This window comes from Scyliorhinus canicula, chromosome 10, assembly GCF_902713615.1.
Source record: "Scyliorhinus canicula chromosome 10, sScyCan1.1, whole genome shotgun sequence".
Lineage (NCBI taxonomy): Eukaryota > Metazoa > Chordata > Chondrichthyes > Carcharhiniformes > Scyliorhinidae > Scyliorhinus > Scyliorhinus canicula.
The window spans coordinates 191,166,230-191,190,174 of NC_052155.1; the positions used below are offsets into that span (position 1 = coordinate 191,166,230).

General features: G+C 45.9%; 1 protein-coding gene across 3 annotated transcripts in view; it reads left to right on the forward strand.

The window, feature by feature from the left end:
• Positions 1–23,945, forward strand: part of LOC119972873 (secreted frizzled-related protein 4-like) — a 79,445-nt gene that overhangs the window by 15,559 nt on the left and 39,941 nt on the right. For 2 of the 3 annotated variants that reach the window (XM_038810398.1, XM_038810397.1), the window contains exons 2-4: positions 7,570–7,681; positions 9,369–9,549; positions 12,985–13,094. In XM_038810398.1, coding sequence (XP_038666326.1) covers positions 7,663–7,681; positions 9,369–9,549; positions 12,985–13,094 — 310 coding nt within the window. In that variant the 5' untranslated portion in view covers positions 7,570–7,662. The remainder of the gene's footprint in view (positions 1–7,569; positions 7,682–9,368; positions 9,550–12,984; positions 13,095–23,945) is intronic. The other variant, XM_038810399.1, reaches the window with a different exon arrangement.

A 23,945-nucleotide genomic window follows, 5' to 3' on the forward strand; every position in this document is an offset into this window, starting at 1 on the left:
ACTGACCCGGAGCGGCCGGACTGACTGACCGGAGCGGCCGGACTGACTGACCCGGAGCGGCCGGAATGACTGACCCGGAGCGGCCGGACTGACTGACCCGGAGCGGCCGGAATGACTGACCCGGAGCGGCCGGACTGACTGACCCGGAGCGGCCGGACTGACTGACCCGGAGCGGCCGGACTGACTGACCCGGAGCGGCCGGACTGACTGACCCGGAGCGGCCGGACTGACTGACCCGGAGCGGCCGGACTGACCCGGAGCGGCCGGAATGACTCGGACAGCACCGCCTTCGCTCGTGCCCGCGCCGCCAGCACCGCCCAACCGTCCCTGCGCGCGCCCGTGTCCGCGTCACCGACAGCAGCCGCGTGCCTGCGCAGCACGCGCCGCCGGCGCGTTCTGCTGAATTGTTGCTGCCACATCCCAATTCCCTCAGCTTCAATTCACAATAACATTGAACCTGTTCCCCTGTGATGTGAGTAACACTGAGTAATTCTCAGTAACTCTGAGTAATTCTCAGTAACTCTGAGTAATTCTCAGTAACTCTGAGTAATTCTCAGTAACTCTGAGTAATTCTCAGTAACTCTGAGTAATTCTCAGTAACTGAGTAATTCTCAGTAACACTGAGTAATTCTCAGTAACTCTGAGTAATTCTCAGTAACTCTGAGTAATTCTCAGTAACTGAGTAATTCTCAGTAACACTGAGTAATTCTCAGTAACTCTGAGTAATACTCAGTAACTCTGAGTAATTCTCAGTAACTCTGAGTAATTCTCAGTAACTGAGTAATTCTCAGTAACTCTGAGTAATTCCCAGTAACTCTGGGTAATTCTCAGTAGCTCTGAGTAATTCCCAGTAACTCAGTAACTGAGCTATTCTCTGCAATGGAGTAATTCACATTAACTCCCAGTACCTCTGAGTAATTCTCAGTAACTCTGAGTAATTCTCATTAACTCTCAGTAACTCTGAGTAATTCTAAGTATCTCCGAGTAATTCTCAGTAACTCTGAGTAATTTTCAGTAACTCTGAGAATTCTCAATAACAGTACTTCTCATAAACTCAGTAACTCTGAGTAATTTTCAGTAACTGGGTAATTCTCCTAACTCTGAGTAATTTTCATTAACTCTCAGTAACTCTGACTGATTCACAGTAACTCAGAGTATTTCTTAGTAACTGAGTAATTCTCGTTAACTCTCAGTAATTCTCATTAACTCTGAGTAATTCTCAGTAACTCTGAGTAATTCTCACAACACCAGGTTAAAGTCCAACATGTTTGTTTCAAACACTAGCTTTCGGAGCACTGCTCCTTCCTCAGGTGTTTGAAACAAACATGTTGGACTTTAACCTGGTGTTGTAAGACTTCTTACTGTGCTCACTCCAGTCCAGCGCCGGCATCTCCACATCATGAGTAATTCTCATTAACTCTCAGTAACTCTGAGTAATTCTCAGTAACTCTGAGAAATCTCTATAACTCTGAGTACTTCTCATAAACTCAGTAACTCTGGGTAATTCTCATAACTCTAAGTAATTCTGAGTAATTCTCAGTAACTCTGAGTAATTCTCATTAACTCTCACTAACTCCGAGTAATTCTCAGTAACTCTGGGTAATCCTCAGTAACTCTGAGTAACTCTGAGTAATTCCCAGTAACTCCGAATAATTTGCAGTATCTCAGTACCTGAGTTATTCTCTGTAACTGAGTAATTCATATTAACTCCCAGTACCTCTGAGTAATTCTCAGTAACTCTGAGTAATTCTCAGAAACTCTGAGTAATTCTCATTAACTCTCAGAAACTGAGTAAATCTAAGCATCTCCGAGTAATTCTTAGTAACTCTCAGTTACTCTGAATAATTCTCAGTAACTCTGAGTAATTCGCAGTAACTCTGAGAATTCTCAATAACTCTGAGTACATCTCATAAACTCAGTAACTCTGAGTAATTCTCAATAACTCTGGGTAATTCTCATAACTGCGTAATTCTGAGTAATTCTCAGTAATTCTGAGTAATTTTCATTAACTCTCAGTACCTCTGAGTGATTCTCAGTAACTCAGAATAACTCTCAATAACTGAGTAATTCTCATTAACTCTGAGTAATTCTCAGTAACTCTGAGTAATTCTCATTAACTCTCAGTAACTCTGAATGATTCTCAGTAACTCAGAGTAATTCTCAATAACTGAGTAATTCTCATTAACTCTCAGTAATTCTCATTAACTCTGAGTAATTACCAGTAAATCTGTGTAATTCTCAGTAACTGAGTAATTCTCAGTAACTCTGAGTAATTCTCAGTAACTGAGTAATTTGCAGTAACTCAGTAACTGAGTTATTCTCTGTAACTGAGTAATTCATATTAACTCCCAGTACCTCTGAGTAATTCTCAGTAACTCCGAGTAATTTGCAGTAACTCAGTAACTGAGTTATTCTCTGTAACTGAGTAATTCATATTAACTCCCAGTACCTCTGAGTAATTCTCAGTAACTCTGAGTAATTCTAAGTATCTCCGAGTAATTCTCAGTAACTCTGAGTAATTTGCAGTAACTCTGAGAATTCTCAATAACTGAGTACTTCTCTTAAACTCAGTAACTCTGAGTAATTCTCAGTAACTGGGTAATTCTCCTAACTCTGAGTAATTTTCATTAACTCTCAGTCACTGAGTAATTCTCAGTAACTCTGAGTAATTTTCATTAACTCTCTGTAACTCCGAATTATTCTCAGTAACTCAGGTGGTGTTTATTTCGGGGGGTGTATATTTCGGGAGGGTGTATATTTCGGGAGGGGTGTATATTTCGGCGGTTGATTTCGGGGGAGGGGGGTGATTTCAGGAGTGTGTGTATTTCGGGGTGAGTTTGGGGGGGGTTGATTTTGGAGGGGGGGGGTGGGTTTGGTGTTGGGGTGGGGTGAGTTGGGGTGAGTTGGGGTGAGTTTGGGGTTAGGGGAGGTTTATTTCAGGGGGGTTTATTTCGGGGGTGTATTTCGGGGGGGTGTATTTCGGGGGGGTGTATTTTGGCGGAGGGGTGTATTTCGGGGGGGTGAGGGGGTGAGTTTGGGGGGGTTGAGTTGGGGTTAGGTGGTGAGTGGGGGGTTTATTTCGGTGGGGGTTATTTTGGGGGGCTGAGCTTGGGGTTAGGGGGTTGGGGGGTGAGTTGGGGTGAGTTTGGGGTTAGGGGAGGTTTATTTCGGGGGGGGTTTATTTCGGGGGGGTTTATTTCGGAATTCGGTAATTCAGTAACTGAGTTATTCTCTGTAACTGAATAATTCATATTAACTCCCAGTACCTCTGAGTAATTCTCAGTAACTCTGAGTAATTCCCATTAACTCTCAGTAACTCTGAGTAATTCTAAGCATCACCGGGTAATTCTCAGTACCTCTGAGTAATTCTCAGTAACTCTGAGTAATTCTCATTAACTCTCAGTAACTCTGAGTAATTCTAAGTATCTCCGAGTAATTCTCAGTAACTCTGAGTAATTTTCAGTAACTCTGAGAATTCTCAATAACTGAGTACTTCTCATAAAGTCAGTAACTCTGAGTAATTCTCAGTAACTCTGGGTAATCCTCAGTAACTCTGAGTAACTCTGAGTAATTCTCAGTAATTCTAAGTAATCCTCAGTAACTCTGAGTAATTCTCAGTAACTCTGAGTAACTCTGAGTAATTCTCAGTTACTCTGAGTAATTCTCAGTAATTCTGAGTAATTCTCAGTATCTCTGAGTAATTCTCATGAACTCACTGTAACTCTGAGTAATTCCCAGTAACTCCGAGTAATTTGCTGTAACTCAGTAACTGAGTTATTCTCTGTAACTGAGTAATTCATATTAACTCCCAGTAACTCTGAGCAATTCCCAGTAACTCTGAGTAATTCTCAGTAACTCTGAGTAATTCACATTAACTCTCACTAACTCTGAGTAATCCTCAGTAACTCTGATTAAATCTAAGCATCTCCGAGTAATTCTCATTAACTCTCAGTAACTCTGAATGATTCTCAGTAACTCAGAGTAATTCTCAAGAACTGAGTAATTCTCATTAACTCTCAGTAATTCTCATTAACTCTGAGTAATTCTCAGTAACTCAGAGTAATTCTCAATAACTCTGAGTAATTCTCAGTAAATCTGAGTACTTCTAATAAACTCAGTAACTCTGAGTAATTCTCAGTAATTCTCAGTAACTCTGAGTAATTCCCAGTAACTCCGAGTAATTTGCAGTAACTCAGTAACTCAGTTATTCTCTGTAACTGAGTAATTCATATTAACTCCCAGTACCTCTGAGTAATTCTCAGTAACTCCGAATAATTCTCATTAACTCTCAGTAACTCTGAGTAATTCTATGCATCTCCGAGTAATTCTTCGTAACTCTCAGTAACTAAGAGTAATTCTCAGTAACTCTCAGTAACTCTGAGTATTTCGCAGTAACTCTGAGAATTCTCAATAACTCTGAGTACATCTCATAAACTCAGTATCTCTGAGTAATTCTCAGTAACTCTGGGTAATTCTCATAACTCTGAGTAATTCTGAGTAATTCTCAGTAACTCTGAGGGATTTTCATTAACTCTCAGTAACTCTGAGTGATTCTCAGTAACTCAGAGTAATTCTCAATAACTGAGTAATTCTCAGTAACTCTGAGTAATTTTCATTAACTCTCAGTAACTCAGTGATTCTCAGTAACTCTGAGTAATTTTCATTAACTCTCAGTAACTCTGAGTGATTCTCAGTAACTCAGAGTAATTCTCAGTAACTCCGAGTAATTTTCATTAACTCTCAGTAACTCTGAGTGATTCTCAGTAACTCAGAGTAATTCTTAGTAACTCTGAGTAATTTTCATTAACTCTCAGTAACTCTGAGTGATTCTCAGTAACTCAGAGTAATTCTCAGTAACTCTGAGTAATTCTCATTAACTCTCAGTGAATGAGTAATTCTCAGTAACACTTAGTAATTCTCATTAACTCTCAGTAACTCTGAGTAATCTTCAGTAACTCTGAGTAATTCTCAGTAACTGAGTTATTCTCTGTTATTGAATAATTCACATTAACTCCCAGTACCTCCGAGTAATTCTCAGTAACTCTGAGTAATTCTCAGTAACTGAGTAATTCTCATTAAATCTGAGTAATTCTCATGAAATCTCAGTTACTCTGAGTAATTGCCAATAACTCCGAGTAATTATCAGTAACTCAGTAACTGAGTTATTCTCTGTAACTGAGTAATTCACATTAACTCCCAGTACCTCAAAGTAATTCTCAGTAACTTCGACTGATTCTCAGTAACTGAGTTATTCTCTGCAACTGAGTATTTTACATTAACTCCCAGTACCTCTGAGTAATTCTCAGTAACTCTCAGTAATTCTCAGTAACTCTCAGTAATTCTCAGTATCTCTGACAATTCCCAGTAACTCTCAGTAACTCTCAGTAATTCTCATTAACTCTCAGTAACTCTGAGTAATTCTCAGTGACTCTAAGTAACTCTCAGTAACTCTGAGTAACTCTCAGCAACTCTCAATAACTGTCAGTAATTCTCAGTAACTCTGAGTAATTCTCAGCAATTCTCAGTAAATCTGGGTATTTCTCAGTAACTCAGTAATTCTGAGTAATTCGCAGTAACTGAGTAATTCTCAGTAACTCTGAGTAATTCTCATTAACTCTCAGTAACTCTGAGTAATTCCCAGTAACTCCGAGTAATTCTCAATAACTCTGAGTAATTCTCAGTAACTCTGAGTAATTCTCAGTAACTCTGAGTAATTCTGTATGTTAACATGTCAGACCTCAAAGAAGTAGGTGGCAGTACACATGTACCAGGTCACACTGCAGCTTCAGCGAGTCTGAGTGAGGAGATGTCGTGGATAGCCGTGTTTACTGTTAGCTCTCATATTTCAGTTAGCAAAACAAAGGGCGCAATTCTCCGCTGCCCACGAAGGGTCGGAGAATAGCGGGAGGACCATCCCGACAATTTTCATGGCCTCCCGCTATTCCCCTCCCTCCGGCCGCCCCCTGACACGAATCGCTGCTCGCCGTTTTTTACGGCGAACAGCGATTCTCCGCAGGCCGATGGGCCGAATATCGCGGAGTTTACGGCCGTTTTCACGCCCGTGATCACACCTGCTTTCAGCGTTCGTGAAAGCGGCCACAAAGTGCCCGTCCCGGAAAACCATGGCACCGATTGGCACGGCCGCACCACGGCCGTGCCAAGGGTGGCATGGGCCTGCGATCGGTGGGCACCGATCGCGGGCAGCGGGTCCGATACCCGCGCACTATTTGTTCTTCCGCCGCCCCGCAGGATCAATCCGCGGGGTGGCTGAGGGGCATGACGGCCCGCACATGCGCGTGTTTGACGCGTCTGCGTGATGACGTCATCCTTGCATGCGCGGGTTGGATCCGTCCAACTCGCGCATGCGCGGCTGACATCACGTGCGCGTCAGCCGCCGTGACTCTTGGCGGGCGGAGTTAGCGACATTCGCTAACTCCGCGTCGCCGTGATTCCCCCGGCCCCGATACTGGCCCCGCCCGGAGGGGGAGAATTGTAATTTAAAAAGTCTTTTAACTAGTCACAAACTAGACATTCTCTGGTGCACTGACTCAATCATTGCAGCATACTAAAATGTAACATGGTACCAGGCGTTGTGATCTATATATTGAAGATCTAAAGTGAAGAATTAGGCAAAGGTACTACAAGACAATCTACTAGCAAACCAAGAACATCAAAAGAACACATCTCAATGCTCAGCTGGTCACTAAATCAAAAGATAGAGGGCAAGATTCTCCCATCTGGAGACTAAGTCCCGCGCCGGAGTGAAAGCCAGAGAAGCCGGGAGGGGGGCTAGGAGTGGCGCCGTGTCATTTACGCGTGCTGGGCCTTGGCACCGCGTAAAAGTGGCGGCGCGTAAATTAAACGGCCGGCGCCATGTAAATGACGTCTCCCGTGCATGCGCGGTTGCCATCCTCCCCGCGGGTGCCCCGCAAGAAATGTCAGATGGATCTTGCGGGGTGGCGGAGGAAAGGAGGTCCTCCTTCAGAGAGGCCGGCCCGCCAATCGGTGGGCACCGATCGCGGGCCAGACCCCATTTGAGCCCCCCCTGGTGCTGGATCCCCCTCCCCCCCCGCAGGCCGCCCCCCCCCCCCAGCGTTCCTGCGCTGTTCCCGCCGGCAGCGATCAGGTGTGGATGGCGCCGGCGGGAACCCGTCGTATTGGGCAGGCCGCTCAGCCCATCCGGTGCGGAGAATCGGCGCTCGCCCATTACAAACGGCGAGCGGCGATTCTCCGAGTGGCCAGCCGTAAATATCACCGCGCCGGTTTGGAGGGGGTGGGTGCCAGGGCGGCGTGGCGGGACTCGCCCGGCGCCCCAATGATTCTCCCACCCGGCGTGGGGGGGGGGGGGGGTGGGGGGGAAGAATTGCACCCAGATAGTTTGAAAACACCACAAATTATTTGTGTCACTGGTAACATTGATGTAAATTGGTGTGCTTTTAATCAGCAGTTTACCTTATATGTAGCGGCTCTAGGTTTACAGGCACAGCCTGATGAGCGAAAAATAGCATTGCTGCTCACTTTAGCAGGTCTACAGGCAATCAAAATCTTTAATACATTTGTATTTGAAAGAGAGGAAGATAGAGACAAATCTGATGCCGTCGTTTAAAAGTTCGATGAACATTGTACCCCGAAGGACAAAACTTTGAAAGCTACATTTTCAGAATGAGCACGCTGCAGGCAGGTGAGTAATTCAACAGTTTTATCACAGATTTAAAATTAAAGGCTCAGACTTGTAAATTTTTGCCACATCACAGTCATCAATGATCAGGGATCAAATTGTATTTGGCATAAAAATATCGATAAAGTGCGTGAATGTCTTTTGAAGGAGAACGAGCTCCAGCCTGATGAGGCAATAAAAATTTACCATGCCAGCGAGTCAACTGTGCAGCAAATCAAAACGTGAAACATGAGAAGTTCTGGCACGAAAACCGAGAATGAAGCCAACGCCATAGATGTTGTGATGCACCCGAAAGGAAAACGTGGTCTCAACAGTGGCAGCCATTTTAAGTGATTGCCAGATGCCACCATTTTGTGTAAGAGGTGTGGAAATAGGCACTTGCAAAGGCAATGTCCCACTTATTTTGTGAAAATTTGTGCAAAATGCACAGGCAAAAACCACTTTGCTAAGCAGTGTTTTTCCAGCAAGAAAATTGAGTGCCAAAAGTACGATTTCAAAGATATCACATTCAGTCCTTTATATCCACAGTCAAATGGAAAAGCAGAGAAAGGTGTACAAATTGTGAATCAGTTACTAAAACAATCGATGGACAGCCAGGATGATCCTTATCTGGCATTACTCAGCTATCAAGCATCACCGTTGAGCAATGGTTCATCACCGTCTCAGTTATTGATGAATAGGAACACAAGAACAACGTTGCCATATCTTTCGAATCAGCCAACCAGTCGTAAAATAACCAATCAACTGAAGCCCCAAAAGAAGAAGCAGAGGAGATACTCTGACAGGTCAACCAGGTATCTACAACCTTTAGAACAAAATGACACAGTCAGGGTGGAAGATGCTGATGGCTGGCGAAATGTGCGAAAGTCATGCAAAAGAGAGGTCTAAAGTCATATACAGTCATCACAGAACAAGGACAAGTACTCAGGAGGAGCAGGAGAGCTTTGTTAAAGGTTCAACAAGCTGTTACTTCACTGTCAGCAAATGATGTATGTGACAGTTTCTGTCTAACCAAACCAACACAACCGGAACAAGAAGAAAGTGAACAATCTGAAGATGGACACAGTGAGGTAATTCCACCAGAAACATTGTCAGTACCACTAGAATGCCCACCAGATTCAGCGAATCAACAACAGCTTAGAAGGTCCACCAGACAACGAAAGAAGCCAGGCAGACTGAATCTGTAACGGACACTGAAAATGTAAATTATTGGAATTGTTATGTTATGCATATAATCTGTACGATAATTAATTTAAATGATGTATGTTAATGTTGTTAAACGCTAAAAGAAAGGGGATCTAATGATATGCATAAGCAATTCTAAATGTTAACATGTCAGACCTCCAACCAGCAGGTGGCAGTAGAGATGTACCATGTGATACAGCAGCCTTGAGGAGTCTGGGGTTCGGAGTTGCCATGGATAGTCGTGTTTAGTGTTAGCTCTCATATTCTACTTATTAACAGTTCATAGTTTAGTAGTATTAGTATTCTTTTCCTTCCCACGTTATTGTAATTCAAAAATCTTTAACTAGTCACAAACTGGACGTTCTCTGGTGCACTGACTCAATCATTGCAATGCACTAGAACATAACACCCCATTCCCATAGCAACCTGATAGAAAGTTACTTTTGGTTTATTCTCAGTGACTGCGGGTTACCAACAACATTTACTTTTATTTATTAACCCTCAGGGCTGCGATCCCATCTTCAACCTTCTGTCATCATGAGGTTCAAAATCAGGTTAACAATCTGCAGGAACAGCATCAAAATCAAGTTAACAATCTGTAGGAACAGCATCAAAATCAGGTTAACAATTTGCAGGAACAGCATCAAAATCAGGTTAGCAATCTACAGGAACAGCATCAAAATCAGGTTAGTATTCTGCAGGAACAGCATCAAAATCAAGTTAACAATCTGTAGGAACAGCATCAAAATCAGGTTAACAATTTGCAGGAACAGCATCAAAATCAGGTTAACAATCTGCAGGAACAGCATCAAAATCAGGTTAACAATCTGCAAGAACAGCATCAAAATCAGGTTAACAATTTGCAGGAACAACATCAAAATCAGGTTAACAATCTGCAGGAACAGCATCAAAATCAGGTTAACAATCTGCAGGAACAGCATCAAAATCAGGTTAACAATCTGCAGGAACAGCATCAAAATCAGGTTAACAATCTGCAGGAACAGCATCAAAATCAGGTTAACAATCTGCAGGAACAACATCAAAATCAGGTTAACAATCTGCAGGAACAGCATCAAAATCAGGTTAACAATCTGCAGGAACAGCATCAAAATGAGGTTAGTATTCTGCAGGAACAGTATTAAAATCACGTTAGCAATCTGCAGGAACAGCGTAAAAATCAGGTTAACAATTTGCAGACACAGTATCAAAATCAGGTTAACAATCTGCAGGAACAGCATCAAAATCAAAGAATAAAGTACAACACAAACAGGAACAGGCCCTTCGGCCCTTCAAGCCTGTACCGGTCATGTTACCAGCCTTGGTCAAAACCCTCAGCACTTCCTTGTGCCATCTCCCTCTATACCCATCCTATCCATGTATTTGTCGAGATGCCTTTTGAATGGCTTTAATGTACCTATTTCCACAACCTCCCCTGGCAACACGTTCCAGGCACTCACCACCCTCTGTGTAAAAAACCTGCCATGCACATCTCCTCTGGACTTTGCCCCACGGATATTAAACTTATGTCCCCTGGTGACTGACCCCTCCACCTTGGGAAAGAGTGCCTGCTCATCCACTCTAACCATGCCCCTTATAATCTTGAAGACCTCTATCAGGTTGCCCCTCAACCTCCGTCATTCTAATGAAAACAGTCCGAGTCTATTCAGCCTCTCCACATAGCTAACACCCTCCTGACCGGGCAACATTCTGGCAAACCTCCTCTACACCCTCTCCAAAGCATCCATATCCTTCTGCTAGTGTGGTGATCAGAATTGTGCACAAAACTCCAAGTGAGGCCTTACAGTGAGGTTCTATACAACTGTAGCATGACTTGCTAATTTTTATACTTGGTGCCCCATCCAATGATGTGGAGATGCCGGCGTTGGACTGGGGTGGGCACAGTAAAAAGTCTTACAACACCAGGTTAAAGTCCAACAGGTTTGTTTCGATTCACTAGCTTTTGGAGCACAGCTCCTTCCTCAGGTGAGTAAAAAAGTAGATTCCACAACCACATATATAGATAAAGTCAATGATGCAAGACGATACTTTGAATGTGAGTATTTGCAGGTAATTAAGTCTTTACAGGTCTAGATGGTGTGACTGGAGAGAGGGATAATCACAGGCGAAAAGGTGTGAATTGTCTCAAGCCAGGACAGTTGGTAGGATTTTGCAAGCTCAGGCCAGATGGTGGGGGGGGGGGGGGGGGGGGAGGTGGTGAATGTAATGCGACATGAATTCAAGGTCCCGGTTGAGGCCGTACCCATGCGTGCGGAACTTGGGTATCAGTTTCTGCTCACGATTCTGCATTGTCGCATGTCCTGAAGGCTGTAAGCATTCTCCAAGGCGGCCTTCAGGACAATCAAGCAACAGTTGATTAGGATTCAGGAAAGTCACGTTCCTGAGAGAACAAAGCATAAGTATTGGAAGTTTATGGAGCTTTGGATAACATGGGATACTGTGAATCTCATCAAAAAGAAAAAAGAGGCTTTTATATAGTCTAAGAGGATGGGGCAGTTGAATACCTTGAGGAGTAGAAAGAAAGGAGGAAGGTACTTAAGCGGCAAATAAGAGGGATCATAAAATGTCCTTGGCAAGTAGGATTAAGATGAATCCCAGAGCTTTTTATTTCTATGTAAAAAGCAAGAGGGTGACCAAGGAATGGATTGGACCATTTAAGGACAGTGAGGAGAATCTATATGTTCAGCCAGAGGAACTGGGCGAGGTACTAAATGAATACTTTGCATCAGTGTTCAAGGACTTTGTTGAAGATGATTCTTGGGTAGTGTGTGGTCAGTCTGGCTCATATTGACATCAAACAGGAGGAGATATTGGGTGTTTTAAAAGACATTAAGGTAGATAGGTCTCCTGGGCCAGATGGAATTTACCCCAGAATATTGAGGGAAGCAAGGGAGGAAATTGTTCCGGCCTTGACTGACATCTTTGTATCCTCATTGGCTACAGGTGAGATCCCAGAGGACTGGAGAATAGTTAATGTGGTACCGCTGTTTATAAAGGTAGCGGGGATAATCTTGGAAACTATAGGCTGGTGAACCTCACGTCGATAGTAGGTAAATTATTGGAGAGAATTCTCAGAACCAGGATTTATATCCACTTGGAAACAAATGGACACATTCGCGATATACAGCATGGCTTTCTGAAGGGGAGGTCGTGCCTCATTAACTTGATTGAGGACCGTATTTCATCACACTCCTTACATGTTTTGTAGTCTTGTTGGAGAGGCTTTGGGAAGTCAAGAAATTAGTTACTATTAATAGAATATCCAGCCTCTGACCTTATCTACTAGCCACAGTATTTACCATAGATTATGACGTCTCAGTTAACCTGGTGTATAAGGCATTTATTTGACTCCAAAGTCATGTTCTTGCACATATTTAATGTGGCAGCGAGAACATGGAATACTCACATCAATGCTTAGTTTCAATTTTTCACTCCACAAATGCATGTTTTACTTACTTTGTAGCTGGGTACAAGAGATAAGACAGGTGTTGCGAAGATGCGTGAGAGTTTAAGACACGCCCACACAGACTTACCCCATGTGGTCAATAACAAAGAGAAATGAATTTTCCAACAAAATTAATGAATTATGAAGCTGGTTTCAAGCTAAAAGTAACATTTGGTAACTTGTGAAATAATTGTGCTACAGCGAGAAAATTCGTGAGAGTGAAAAGCTGGAGTGAAAATGAATGAAAATGGAACCTGCCCTGAAGAAGATCAAAGACCAAATCCACCAAGTGAACAGGGACCAGCCATTGGCCTAATCTTCAGGAGAATGATCCTCGAAAATCATTACAATGGTTTAATTGTCACCAAAAATGCAATGCATATTGTCATAAACAAGAGGGCTTTAATTTAAACCACCCTAATTTCTCCTCTTAACCCCAACCCATAAAAAGAAAACTATTTTTATTTTGATTTCTTCTTCTATAAATGGTGGCTAACTTTTCCCACACTCGTTGTAATGTGATCCAATTCTCTATTAATAACCCCACAGCAAACTCGAGATTGGGTAAAATCAGAGGGTTGGCTTATTTGGATGCAGTCAAACACGAGAGGAAGAAGATAGTAACATGGCTTCCTTTTCATTAATTCATTACCTGCAGGAAAAAGAAAAGAAGGAGGCACAGGGCAAAGACCACAGAAAAAAGAATGATTGTTTCACCTGAACCTAAAGTCCAGAATCAGAGGTCCAATGGTGTATTCCTTCACAGAGGTCAGCAGGCTGAGAATGGAACTGGAGTGGCCACTTTTCCAGCAGCGATGATGTCCACAAATTGGTCTCGTAGACAATGTTACAGATGTTCAGTTTCCAGTAGAAACAGTGTAGCTGGGGGCCAGGCATTCCAACCTGTAACAAAGCTGCTGATTGATTGATGGGAGATAACAGTCTGAACATTGTAGTTCCTGCAGGACAGGATAACTAGATTGCCACTGGTTTGGACAAACCAGATAATCACCAAACAGCTAATGGAACCTACGAGGGAACAAGCGGTCCTAAATCTTGTCCTGTGTAATGAGACAGGATTGATTCATGTTCTCATGGTTAGGGATCCTCTCGGAAGGAGCGATCACAATATGGTAGAATTTAAAATACAGATGGAGGGTGAGAAGGTAAAATCAAATACTAGTGTTTTGAGTTTAAACAAAGGAGATTACAATGGGATGAGAGAAGAACTAGCTAAGATAGACTGGGAGCAAAGACTTTATGATGGAACAGTTGAGGAACAGTGGAGAACCTTCCAAGCGATTTTTCACAGTGCTCAGCAAAGGTTTATACCAACAAAAAGGAAGGACGGTAGAAAGAGGGAAAGTCGACCATGGATATCTAAGGAAATAAGGGAGAGTATCAAATTGAAGGAAAAAGCATACAAAGTGGCAAAGATTGGTGGGAGACTAGAGAACTGGGAAATCTTTAGGGGGCAACAGAAAGCTACTAAAAAGCTATAAAGAAGAGTAAGATAGAGTATGAGAGTAAACTTGCTCAGAATATAAAAACAGACAGTAAAAGTTTTTACAAATATATAAAACAAAAAAGAGTGGCTAAGGTAAATATTGGTCCTTTAGAGGATGAGAAGGGAGTTTTAATAATGGGAGGTGAGGAAATGGCTGAGGAACTGAACAGGTTTTTTGGGTCGGTCTTCACAGTGGAAGACACAAATAACATGCCAGTGACTGATAGAAATGAGGCTATGACAGGTGAGGACCTTGAGAGGATTGTTATCACTAAGGAGGTAGTGATGGGCAAGCTAATGGGGCTAAAGGTAGACAAGTCTCCTGGCCCTGATGGAATGCACCCCAGAGTGCTAAAAGAGATGGCTAGGGAAATTGCAGATGCACGAGTGATGATTTACTAAAATTCACCAGACTCTGGGGTGGTCCCGGTGGATTGGAAATTAGCAAACGTGACACCACTGTTTAAAAAAGGAGGTAGGCAGAGAGCAGGAAATTATAAGCCAGTGAGCTTAACTTCGGTAGTAGGGAAGATGCTGGAATCTATCATCAAGGAAGAAATAGCGAGGCATCTGGATAGAAATTGTCCCATTGGGCAGACGCAGCATGGGTTCATAAAGGGCAGTTGTTGCTGATCTTTTGTGGACTCAGCTCCACTTTCTGGCCCGAACACCATAGCCCTTAATCCCTTTATTCTTCAAAAAACTATCTATCTTTATCTTAAAAACATTTAATGAAGGAGCCTCAACTGCTTCACTGGGCAAGGAATTCCATAGATTCACAACCCTTTGGGTGAAGAAGTTCCTCCTAAACTCAGTCCTAAATCTACATCATAATTTTATATGTTTCTATAAGATCACCCCTCATTCTTCTAAATTCCAACGAGCACAGTCCCAGTCTACTCAACCTCTCCTCATAATCCAACCCCTTCAGCTCTGGGATTAACCTAGTGAATCTCCTCTGCACACCCTCCAGCACCAGTACATAAGAAAGAACATAAGAACTAGGAGCAGGAGTAGTCCATGTGGCCCCTCGAGCCTGTTCCGCTATTCAATGAGATCATGGCTGATCTTTTGTGGACTCAGCTCCACTTTCCAGCCTGAACACCATAACCCTTAATCCCATTAGTCTTCAAAAAACTATCTATCTTTACCTTAAAAACATTTAATTAAGGAGCCTCAACTGCTTCACTGGACAAGGAATTCCATAGATTCACAACCCTTTGGGTGAAGAAGTTCCTCCTAAACTCAGTCCTAAATCTACTTCCCCTTATTTTGAGGTTATGTCCCCTAGTTCTGCTTTCACCCGCCAGTGGAAACAACCTGCCCGCATCTATCCTATCTATTCCCTTCATAATTTTAAATGTTTCTATAAGATCCCCCCTCATCCTTCTAAATTCCAACGAGTACAGTCCCAGTCTACTCAACCTCTCCTCATAATCCAACCCCTTCAGCTCTGGGATTAACCTAGTGAATCTCCTCTGCACACCCTCCAGTGCCAGTACGTCCTTTCTCAAGTAAGGAGACCAAAACTGAACACAATACTCCAGGTGTGGCCTCACTAACACCGTATACAATTGCAACATAACCTCCCTAGTCTTAAACTCCATCCCTCTAGCAATGAAGGACAAAATTCCATTTGCCGCCTTAATCACCTGTTGCACCTGTAAACCAACTTTTTGCGACTCATGCACGAGCACACCCAGGTCTCTCTGCACAGCAGCATGCTTTAATATTTTATCGTTTAAATAATAATCCCGTTTGCTGTTATTCCTACCAAAATGGATAACTTCACATTTGTCAACATTGTATTCCATCTGCCAGACCCTAGCCCATTCACTTAACCTATCCAAATTCCTCTGTAGACTTCCGGTATCCTCTGCACTTTTTGCTTTACCACTTATCTTAGTGTCGTCTGCAAACTTGGACACATTGCCCTTGGTCCCCAACTCCAAATCATCTATGTAAATGATGAACAATTGTGGGCCCAACACTGATCCCTGAGGGACACCACTAGCTACTGATTGCCAACCAGAGAAACACCCATTAATCCCCACTCTTTGCTTTCTATTAATTAACCAATTCTCTATCCATGCTACTACTTTACCCTTAATGCCATGCATCTTTATCTCATGCAGCAACCTTTTGTGTGGCACCTTGTCAAAGGCTTTCTGGAAATCCAGATATACCACATCCATTGGCTCCCCGTTATCTACTGCACTGGTAATGTCCTCAAAAAATTCCACTAAATTAGTTAGGCACGACCTGCCCTTTATGAACCCATGCTGCGTCTGCCCAATGGGACAATTTCCATCCAGATGCCTTGCTATTTCTTCTTTGATGATAGATTCCAGCATCTTCCCTACTACCGGTGTTAAGCTCACTGGCCTATAATTACCCGCTCTCTGCCTACCTCCTTTTTTAAACAGTGGTGTCACTTTTGCTAATTTCCAATCCACCGGGACCACCCCAGAGTCTGGTGAATTTTGGTAAATTATCACTAGTGCATTTGCAATTTCCCTAGCCATCTCTTTTAGCACTCTGGGATGCATTCCATCAGGGCCAGGAGACTTGTCTACCTTTAGCCCCATTAGCTTGCCCATCACTACCTCCTTAGTGACAACAATCATCTCAAGGTCCTCACCTGTCATAGCCTCATTTCTATCAGTCACTGGGGTGTTATTTGTGTCTTCCACTGTGAAGACCGACCCAAAAACCTGTTCAGTTCCTCAGCTATTTCCTCATCTCCCATTATTAAATCTCCCTTCTCATCCTCTAAAGGACCAATATTTACCTTAGCCACTCTTTTTTGTTTTATATATTTGTAAAAATTTTTACTGTCTGTTTTGATATTCTGAGCAAGTTTACTCTCATAATTATCTTACTCTTCTTTATAGCTTTTTTGGTAGCTTACTGTTGCCACCTAATGATTTCCCAGTCCTCTAGTCTCCCACTAATCCTTGCCACTTTGTATGCTTTTTCCTTCAATTTGATACTCTCCTTTATTTCCTTAGATATCCACGGTCTATTTTCCCTCTTTCTACCGTCCTTCCTTTTTGTTGGTATAAACCTTTGCTGAGCACTGTGAAAAGTTGCTTGGAAGGTTCTGCACTGTTCCTCAACTGTTTCACCATAAAGTTTTTGCTCCCAGTCTACCTTAGCTAGTTCTTCTCTCATCCCATTGTAATCTCCTTTGTTTAAGCACAAAACACGAGTGTTTGATTTGACCTTCTCACCCTCCATCTGTATTTTAAATTCCACCATATTGTGATCGCTCCTTCCGAGAGGATCCCTAATTATGAGATCATTTATCAATCCTGTCTCATTACACAGGACCAGATCTAGGACCGCTTGTTCCCTCGTAGGTTCCATTACATAATGTTCTAGGAAACTATCGTGGATACATTCTATAAACTCCTCCTCAAGGCTGCCTTGACCGACCTGGTTAAACCAATCGACATGTAGTTTAAAATCCCCCATGATAACTGCTGTACCATTTCTACATGCATCAGTTATTTCTTTGTTTATTACCTGCCCCACCGTAATGTTACTATTTAGTGGCCTGTAGACTACTCCTATCAGTGACTTTTTCACCTCACTATTCCTGATTTCCACCCAAATGGATTCAACCTTATCCTCCATAGCACCAATGTCATCCCTTACTATTGCCCGGATGTCATCCTTAAATAACAGAGCAACACCACCTCCCTTACCATCCACTCTGTCCTTCCGAATAGTTTGATACCCTTGGATATTTAACTCCCAGTCATGACCATCCTTTAACCATGTTTCAGTAATGGCCACTAAATCATAGCCATTCACGATCATTTGCGCCATCAACCCCTAAACCTTCACATAAGTGTACTTTACCTGAATGCTCGTACTATTCGGAATAAGGTAAAAGGGTTATCATAGAATTTACAGTGCAGAAGGAGGCCATTCGGCCCATCGAGTCGGCACCGGCTCTTGGAAAGAGCACCCTACCCAAGGTCAACACCTCCACCTGATCCCCATAACCCAGTAACCCCACCCAACACTAAGGGCAATTTTGGACACTAAGAGCAATTTATCATGGCCAATCCACCTAACCCGCACATCTTTGGACTGTGGGAGGAAACCGGAGCACCCGGAGGAAACCCACGCACACACGGGGAGGATGTGCAGACTCCACACAGACAGTGACCCAAGCCGGAATCGAACCTGGGACCCTGGAGCTGTGAAGCAATTGTGCTATCCACAAGGCTACCGTGCTGCCCAAATCATGATCATGAGTGAAGAGTCAGGCTATATGCTCACCTGGTGAGAAAGCAGCTCAATGACCAGCCACTGAGAGTGTACAAAGGGCATCATATGAAATGTTGTCAGAGGAGATGTGAGCCAGGAGACTGTGCTTCAGTGAGGGAGCAATGGGACGCCTTTGTGAAATGTTGAAGAAAGATCTGAAGCCAAACTCTGTCGAATTGCCTGAACAGTGGAGCAGTGCTACCCAGCATGCCACTGTGTCACCCCAAGCTTCAACATACCTTAATAATAGCAGAGAATCCTTTGGTTCTCTCTGTCTTCACTACAAAACTGCTCTTTCACAGAAGGTCCTCAATGGATGTTCCCAATCTGGCCCTGTCATAGGGAACATGGCTGCAATCCTGCCCCGCGCTGGGGAATGCGGAGACTGTTCCACCACAGCCCAAAGGCTGCTGCTCCTATTGGGAGTTCTATCTGGATTTTCAACGGAGGTAGGTATGAAATGGATTCTATTTCCCGCGGCCCGTGGAGATTATGCGCCCATCGACCAAACATTACATAGTCGGCAACTGACACTACTACAGAAAAGATAACCTTTATTCATGTTTCACATGACCGATAATCCCATGCTGCATATATACGTTACAGCATTCTCTCCACAAGATTATAGTCTTTATAGGAAAGTGCCCAGTCACTCCCAGCTTCCCGTGGGTTCATGTCTCCTTGTTTTGCCGAGTCAGAACGTGAAGTGATCATCAAAACGCACTTCCCTAGTTTTCGGAGAATTTCCAAGCTACCAACACTCAGATCCATTATGGCAGTTTCACCAGCATTGGAGATGGCCACAGGAGGTGACCCTTTGATCAGTGTCAGTCTACCGTCCCACATTCTGCCTCATACAGTTTAAAAGCAAAGATGTTTTGTTGAACTTGTATAAAATTTTGGAGAATTGTGTCCAGTCCTGGACACCACGGGTGGGATTCTCCGACCCCCGCTGGGTTGGAGAATCGCCGGGGGTCGGCGTGAATCCCGCCCCGCCACTCCGACACTGGCTGTCGAATTCTCCAGCTTCGGTTTTCGGGCGGCGGTGGGGGGCCATTGGCAGCCCCCCCCCCCCCCCCGCCCCCACAATTCTCTGGGCCCCGATGGGCCGAGCGGCCGCCTGTTTTCGGCCAGTCCCACCGGCGTGGATTAGACATGGTCCATCCCAGCGGGACCTGGTTTGTAGGGCGGTTAGCGGGGCCCTCAGGCGGGCGCAGGGGGATCCGGCCCCGGGATGGGCCCCACGGTGGCCTGGCCCGCGATCGGGGCCCACTGATCTGCAGTGTGAACACTCTTTCCCTCTGTGCCGGCCTCTGTAAGGCTCCGCAATGGCTGGCACGGAGAAGAAACCCCTGCGCATGCGCAGGAAACACACCGACGGTCCTGCGCATGCGCCAACTTGCGCCAGCTGGCGGAGGCCCATCGGCGCCTGTTGGCACAGCACCAACCCCTCCATTGCCAGACTTGCCCCCGGAAGTGCGGAAGATTCTGCAACCTCCAGGTGGCCCGCGCTGGAGTGGTTCACGCTGCTCTTGTCGCTGGTACAGGCCGCCCCGCTGATTAAGAAGGATGTGGAGGCGTTAGGGAGAGAGTGCAGGAACAATTCTCGAGATTGGTTCCAGGGATGAGAAAGTTATCAATCATAGATTGGAGACGTTGGTACTATTTTCCTTGGAGACGATTAAGGGGAGAGTTGATAGAGGGGCCTGGACAGAATAGATCGGGAGACATTGGGTGGAATTCTCTGCTACCCGGCGGGGTGGCGGGTCCCGGCGGGATGGAGTGACATGAACCACTCCGGCGTCGGGCCGCCCCAAAGGTGCAGAAGTCTCCGCACCTTTAGGGGCCAAGCTCTAAACTTGAGGGGCTAGGCCCGCGCCGGAGTGGTTGGCGCCCCACCGACTGGCGGGAACAGCCTTTGGCGCCACGCCAGCGGGGCCGAAGGGACTTTGCCGGCCAGCGGAAGTCCACGCATGTGCCGGAGCGTCAGCGGCTGCTGACGTTATCCCCGCGCATGCACAGGGGAGGGGGTCACTTCCGCCTCAGCCATTGTGAAGACTATGGAAAACGCAGAAGGAAAAGAGTGTCCCCACGGCACAGGCCCGCCCACCGATCGGTGGGCCCCTGATCGCGGGCCAGGCCACTGTGGAGGCACCCCCCGAGGCCAGATTGCCCCGCGCCCCCCTTCCCCAGGACCCTGGAGGCCGCCCACGCCACCTGTTCCCGCCGTTAAGGTAGATGGTTTGATTCACGCCGGCAGGACCGGTATGACAGCAGCCGGACTTTGGCCCATCGTGGGCTGGAGAATTGCCGGGGGGGGGGGCCGCCGACAGGCCCGGCGCGATTCCCGCCCCCGCCGAATCTCTGGTGCCGGAGATTTCGGGAGACGGTGGGATTCACACCGGCCCCCGGTGATTCCCCGACCCGGCGGGGGGTCGGAGTATCCCAGCCATTGTTCCCATTGGTGGAGGGATCGGCACGAGAGGGCAGATATTTTAGGTAGTTGGCAAAAGAAGCAGTGGTGTCCTGAGGAAATATTTTTCACGCAGCGAGTAATTAGGACCTGGAATGCACTGCCTGAGAGTGTGGTGGAGGCAGTATTTTGGGGCATTTAATTGGATTATTATCTGAAAAGGAAGAATGTGCAGGGCTACAAAGAGGAGGTTAGGAAGTGAATTGCTCCTTCGGAGAGCCAATATAGACGCAGGCTGAATGGCCATCCTCTGTGCTGCAACCATGATATAATTATACAAGTGCCTTTGAAGTGTAGTTAGTGTTATAATGTAGGAATGATGTGGGATGCAACAATGTTAGGATTTCTGTTTGGTATCAGACAGGAAAAGGTATTTTTACTCATGAATATGCTTCTCATTTGATTCCAGAAAAGGGAGATTTGAGACCTCAGGGAATCCCAACATTACTTTGCATTTGGCACTGGACAGTATCAAATTTAGTACTTGTGCTGTTTTGAAATGCATTTAAGTTACTTTAAATTAGATTTCCTGTTTTTGTTGCAAGGTACATTACATCACTCAGACATGTGCCCAAATTTGTTGGTTCCCCTTTTGAGATGCAATAATCAGAGACAGGAAATTATTAAATGATGTGTTGGGTATGCTGGGTCTGCGAGGACTGGGTTTACTGTAGCAGTGAGAGAGAGACAGGCTTCTAACACGTGACGAGATGCAACTCTATTTTATTGAACTATCAACTGTTAAACATACTTTAACTGTGGGTTGACACTATGCTGAGTTGACTGGAGACCTGAGGCTAACCTGACCAGACTATCTTACTACCACATGGTGGATGTTCTAGTTGTTGCTCACAGGCTCTGACTGTCTCAGAGGCTGCATCCCAAGAGAGCGGGAAAACTAGTGCCCTCTGGCTTTATAGTGGCCGTGTCCTGTCTGGTGATTGGCTGCTGTGTTCTGTGTGTTAATTGGTTATCCTGTGTATCAATCAGTGTCTGACTGTGCACCATCATATACTTGTGTGTATATTATGACATCTCCCCCTTTTAAAAAAAAATGTGTACATGGCAATAAATAGTGAGTGTGTGTATGAGCCTGACTATGTACAAAGGACGCGATTCTCTGCTCCCCACGCCGGGTGGGAGAATTGTGGGAGGGTCGGGCGACTCATTTCACACCCCCCTGGCACCCCCGCGATTCTCCCACCCACCCCCCCCCCCACCCCCCGCTCGGAAGAATCGTCGCTCGCCGTTTTTCACGGCGACCGGCGATTCTCCAGCCCGAATGGGCCAAGCGGCCTGCCGTTTGTGACCTTTTCACGACGGCGGCAACCACACCTGGTCAGTGCTGTCATGAACATGGGCGCCAAAGACCCGTTTGAAGCTTGTGGGGGGCAGAGAGGGGAGTGAGCAACACGGCCGTGCTCGGGAGGGGACTGGCCCGCGATCGGTGCCCACCGATCGTCGGGCCGGCGTCTCAAAGCGACGCACTCTTTCCCCTCCGCCGCCCCGCAAGATCAAGCCACCAAGTCTTGCAGGGCAGCGGAGGGGAAGACGGCCACCGTGCTTGCGCGGGTTTCAGCCGTCAGCCGTCGTGACGTCAGCCGCGCATGCGCGGGTTGAAGCTGGCCAACCTGCGCATGCGCGGCTGACGTCACCTAGGTGCCACCGGCGTGTCATTCTCGGAGCGCCGCCTGGCCCGGCGGCTGAGAATAACGGAGCGCCGCTCCTAGCCCCCCGGGTGGGGGTGAATACGGTGAGAGGAGCGGCCTCCGAGGCCGTCGTGAAACTCGGCCGAGTTCACGACGGCCTTTACGATTTTTCCCAGGAGCGGAGAATTCCGCCCAAAGTATGTGAGCGTATTTACATGACTAGGAACCTGACCATATACAAAAATATGAACGTATTTACATGGGAAGGTGTCTAGTGCAGATAGAGTGCACATAACAAATTATAGAAAACCGTATGTACAGGCGAATAAATGAAGAACAAGGCAACAAAACATTCAGTCTATAAATTCAGTCTCTGTGGCGGGCGCCGGATTCTGCTTGACCAAAGGAGCATTTGGCTCTGTTGAGCCGGAGGCCATGCTCGTGGATCCTCTGGAATATGCGCTTGGGTCAATCAATGTGTTCCTGCGGAGTCATGGACCAGACAATGATGTCATCGATGTACACTCGCACCCCCTCGATGTCTTCCATCATTTACTCCATTATTCGGTGGAACACCTCCGAGGCGGAGATGATACCAAACGGCATCCGGTTGTAACAATACCGGCCAAACGGGGGGTTAAAAGTGCACAGCTTCCGACTGGATGCGTCAAGTTGTACCTGCCAAAACCCCTTGGAAGCATCCAACATTGTGAAAAATTTGGCGCGAGCCATTTCGCAGGTAAGCTCTTCGAGCTTAGAGATAGGGTAGTGTTCCCTCACGATGTTACGGTTCAAATCTTTGGGGTTGATACAAATGCGAAGTTCCCCTGATGGTTTTTTAACACAAACCATGGAGCTAACCCAGTCGGTGGGTTCCGTAACCTTAGAAATGACGCCCTGGTCCTGGAGGTCCTGCAGCTGCTGCTTGAGGTGGTCCTTAAGGGGTGCCGGCACCCGACGGGGTGCATGAACCACAGGTGTGGCATTCGGTTTTAAAAGGATTTTGTACGGGTATGGGAGTGTGCCCATACCCTTGAAGATGCTGTGGTATCGGGCAATGATGTCCTTTAATTGCATCTGGAAGTCGGCATCTGGCGAGGCTGATGCCCCAGCGGGCGACATGGAGTGAACCCGCTGTACGAGATTTAGGATCTTGCAGGCCTGAGCACCGAGCAAGGAAGCTTTGTTGGACCCTACAATTTCGAAGCGCAGGGTGGCTCTTAAAGAACGGTGCGATACCACAAGCTGGCATGAGCCACTGGCAGCAATGGCATTGCCATTGTAGTCAAGAAGCTGGCAGGACGATGGAAGGATGGTCGGCTTGACGTGGATGGTATCCGGGTCAGACTGCAAAATGAGGTTGGCTGAAGCGCCGGTGTCCAGCCTGAAGCGTATGCGAGATTTGTTGACCGTAAGGGTGGCATACGACCCGTCGTCCGGATCAATGCTCATCACTGGGAGGGGCTTGGCCTTTTTTGAGGAAAGCATCACATGCTTGGTGATGATGCCCACCCGGAATGGGGATGTGAGATCCTCAGTGTCGGGATCTGGAACCGTGTCGGAGTCGGAGTCTGCAATGAGTTGCTGCACTGACCGGACGTTCCTGCGCTGCGGCTGGGACCGATGTGAGATGGGCAGTAGAGCAGATCTGCACAGGGCTGCGTAGTGGCCAAGCTTGCCACACTGGAGACAGCGTCGAGATTTTGCGG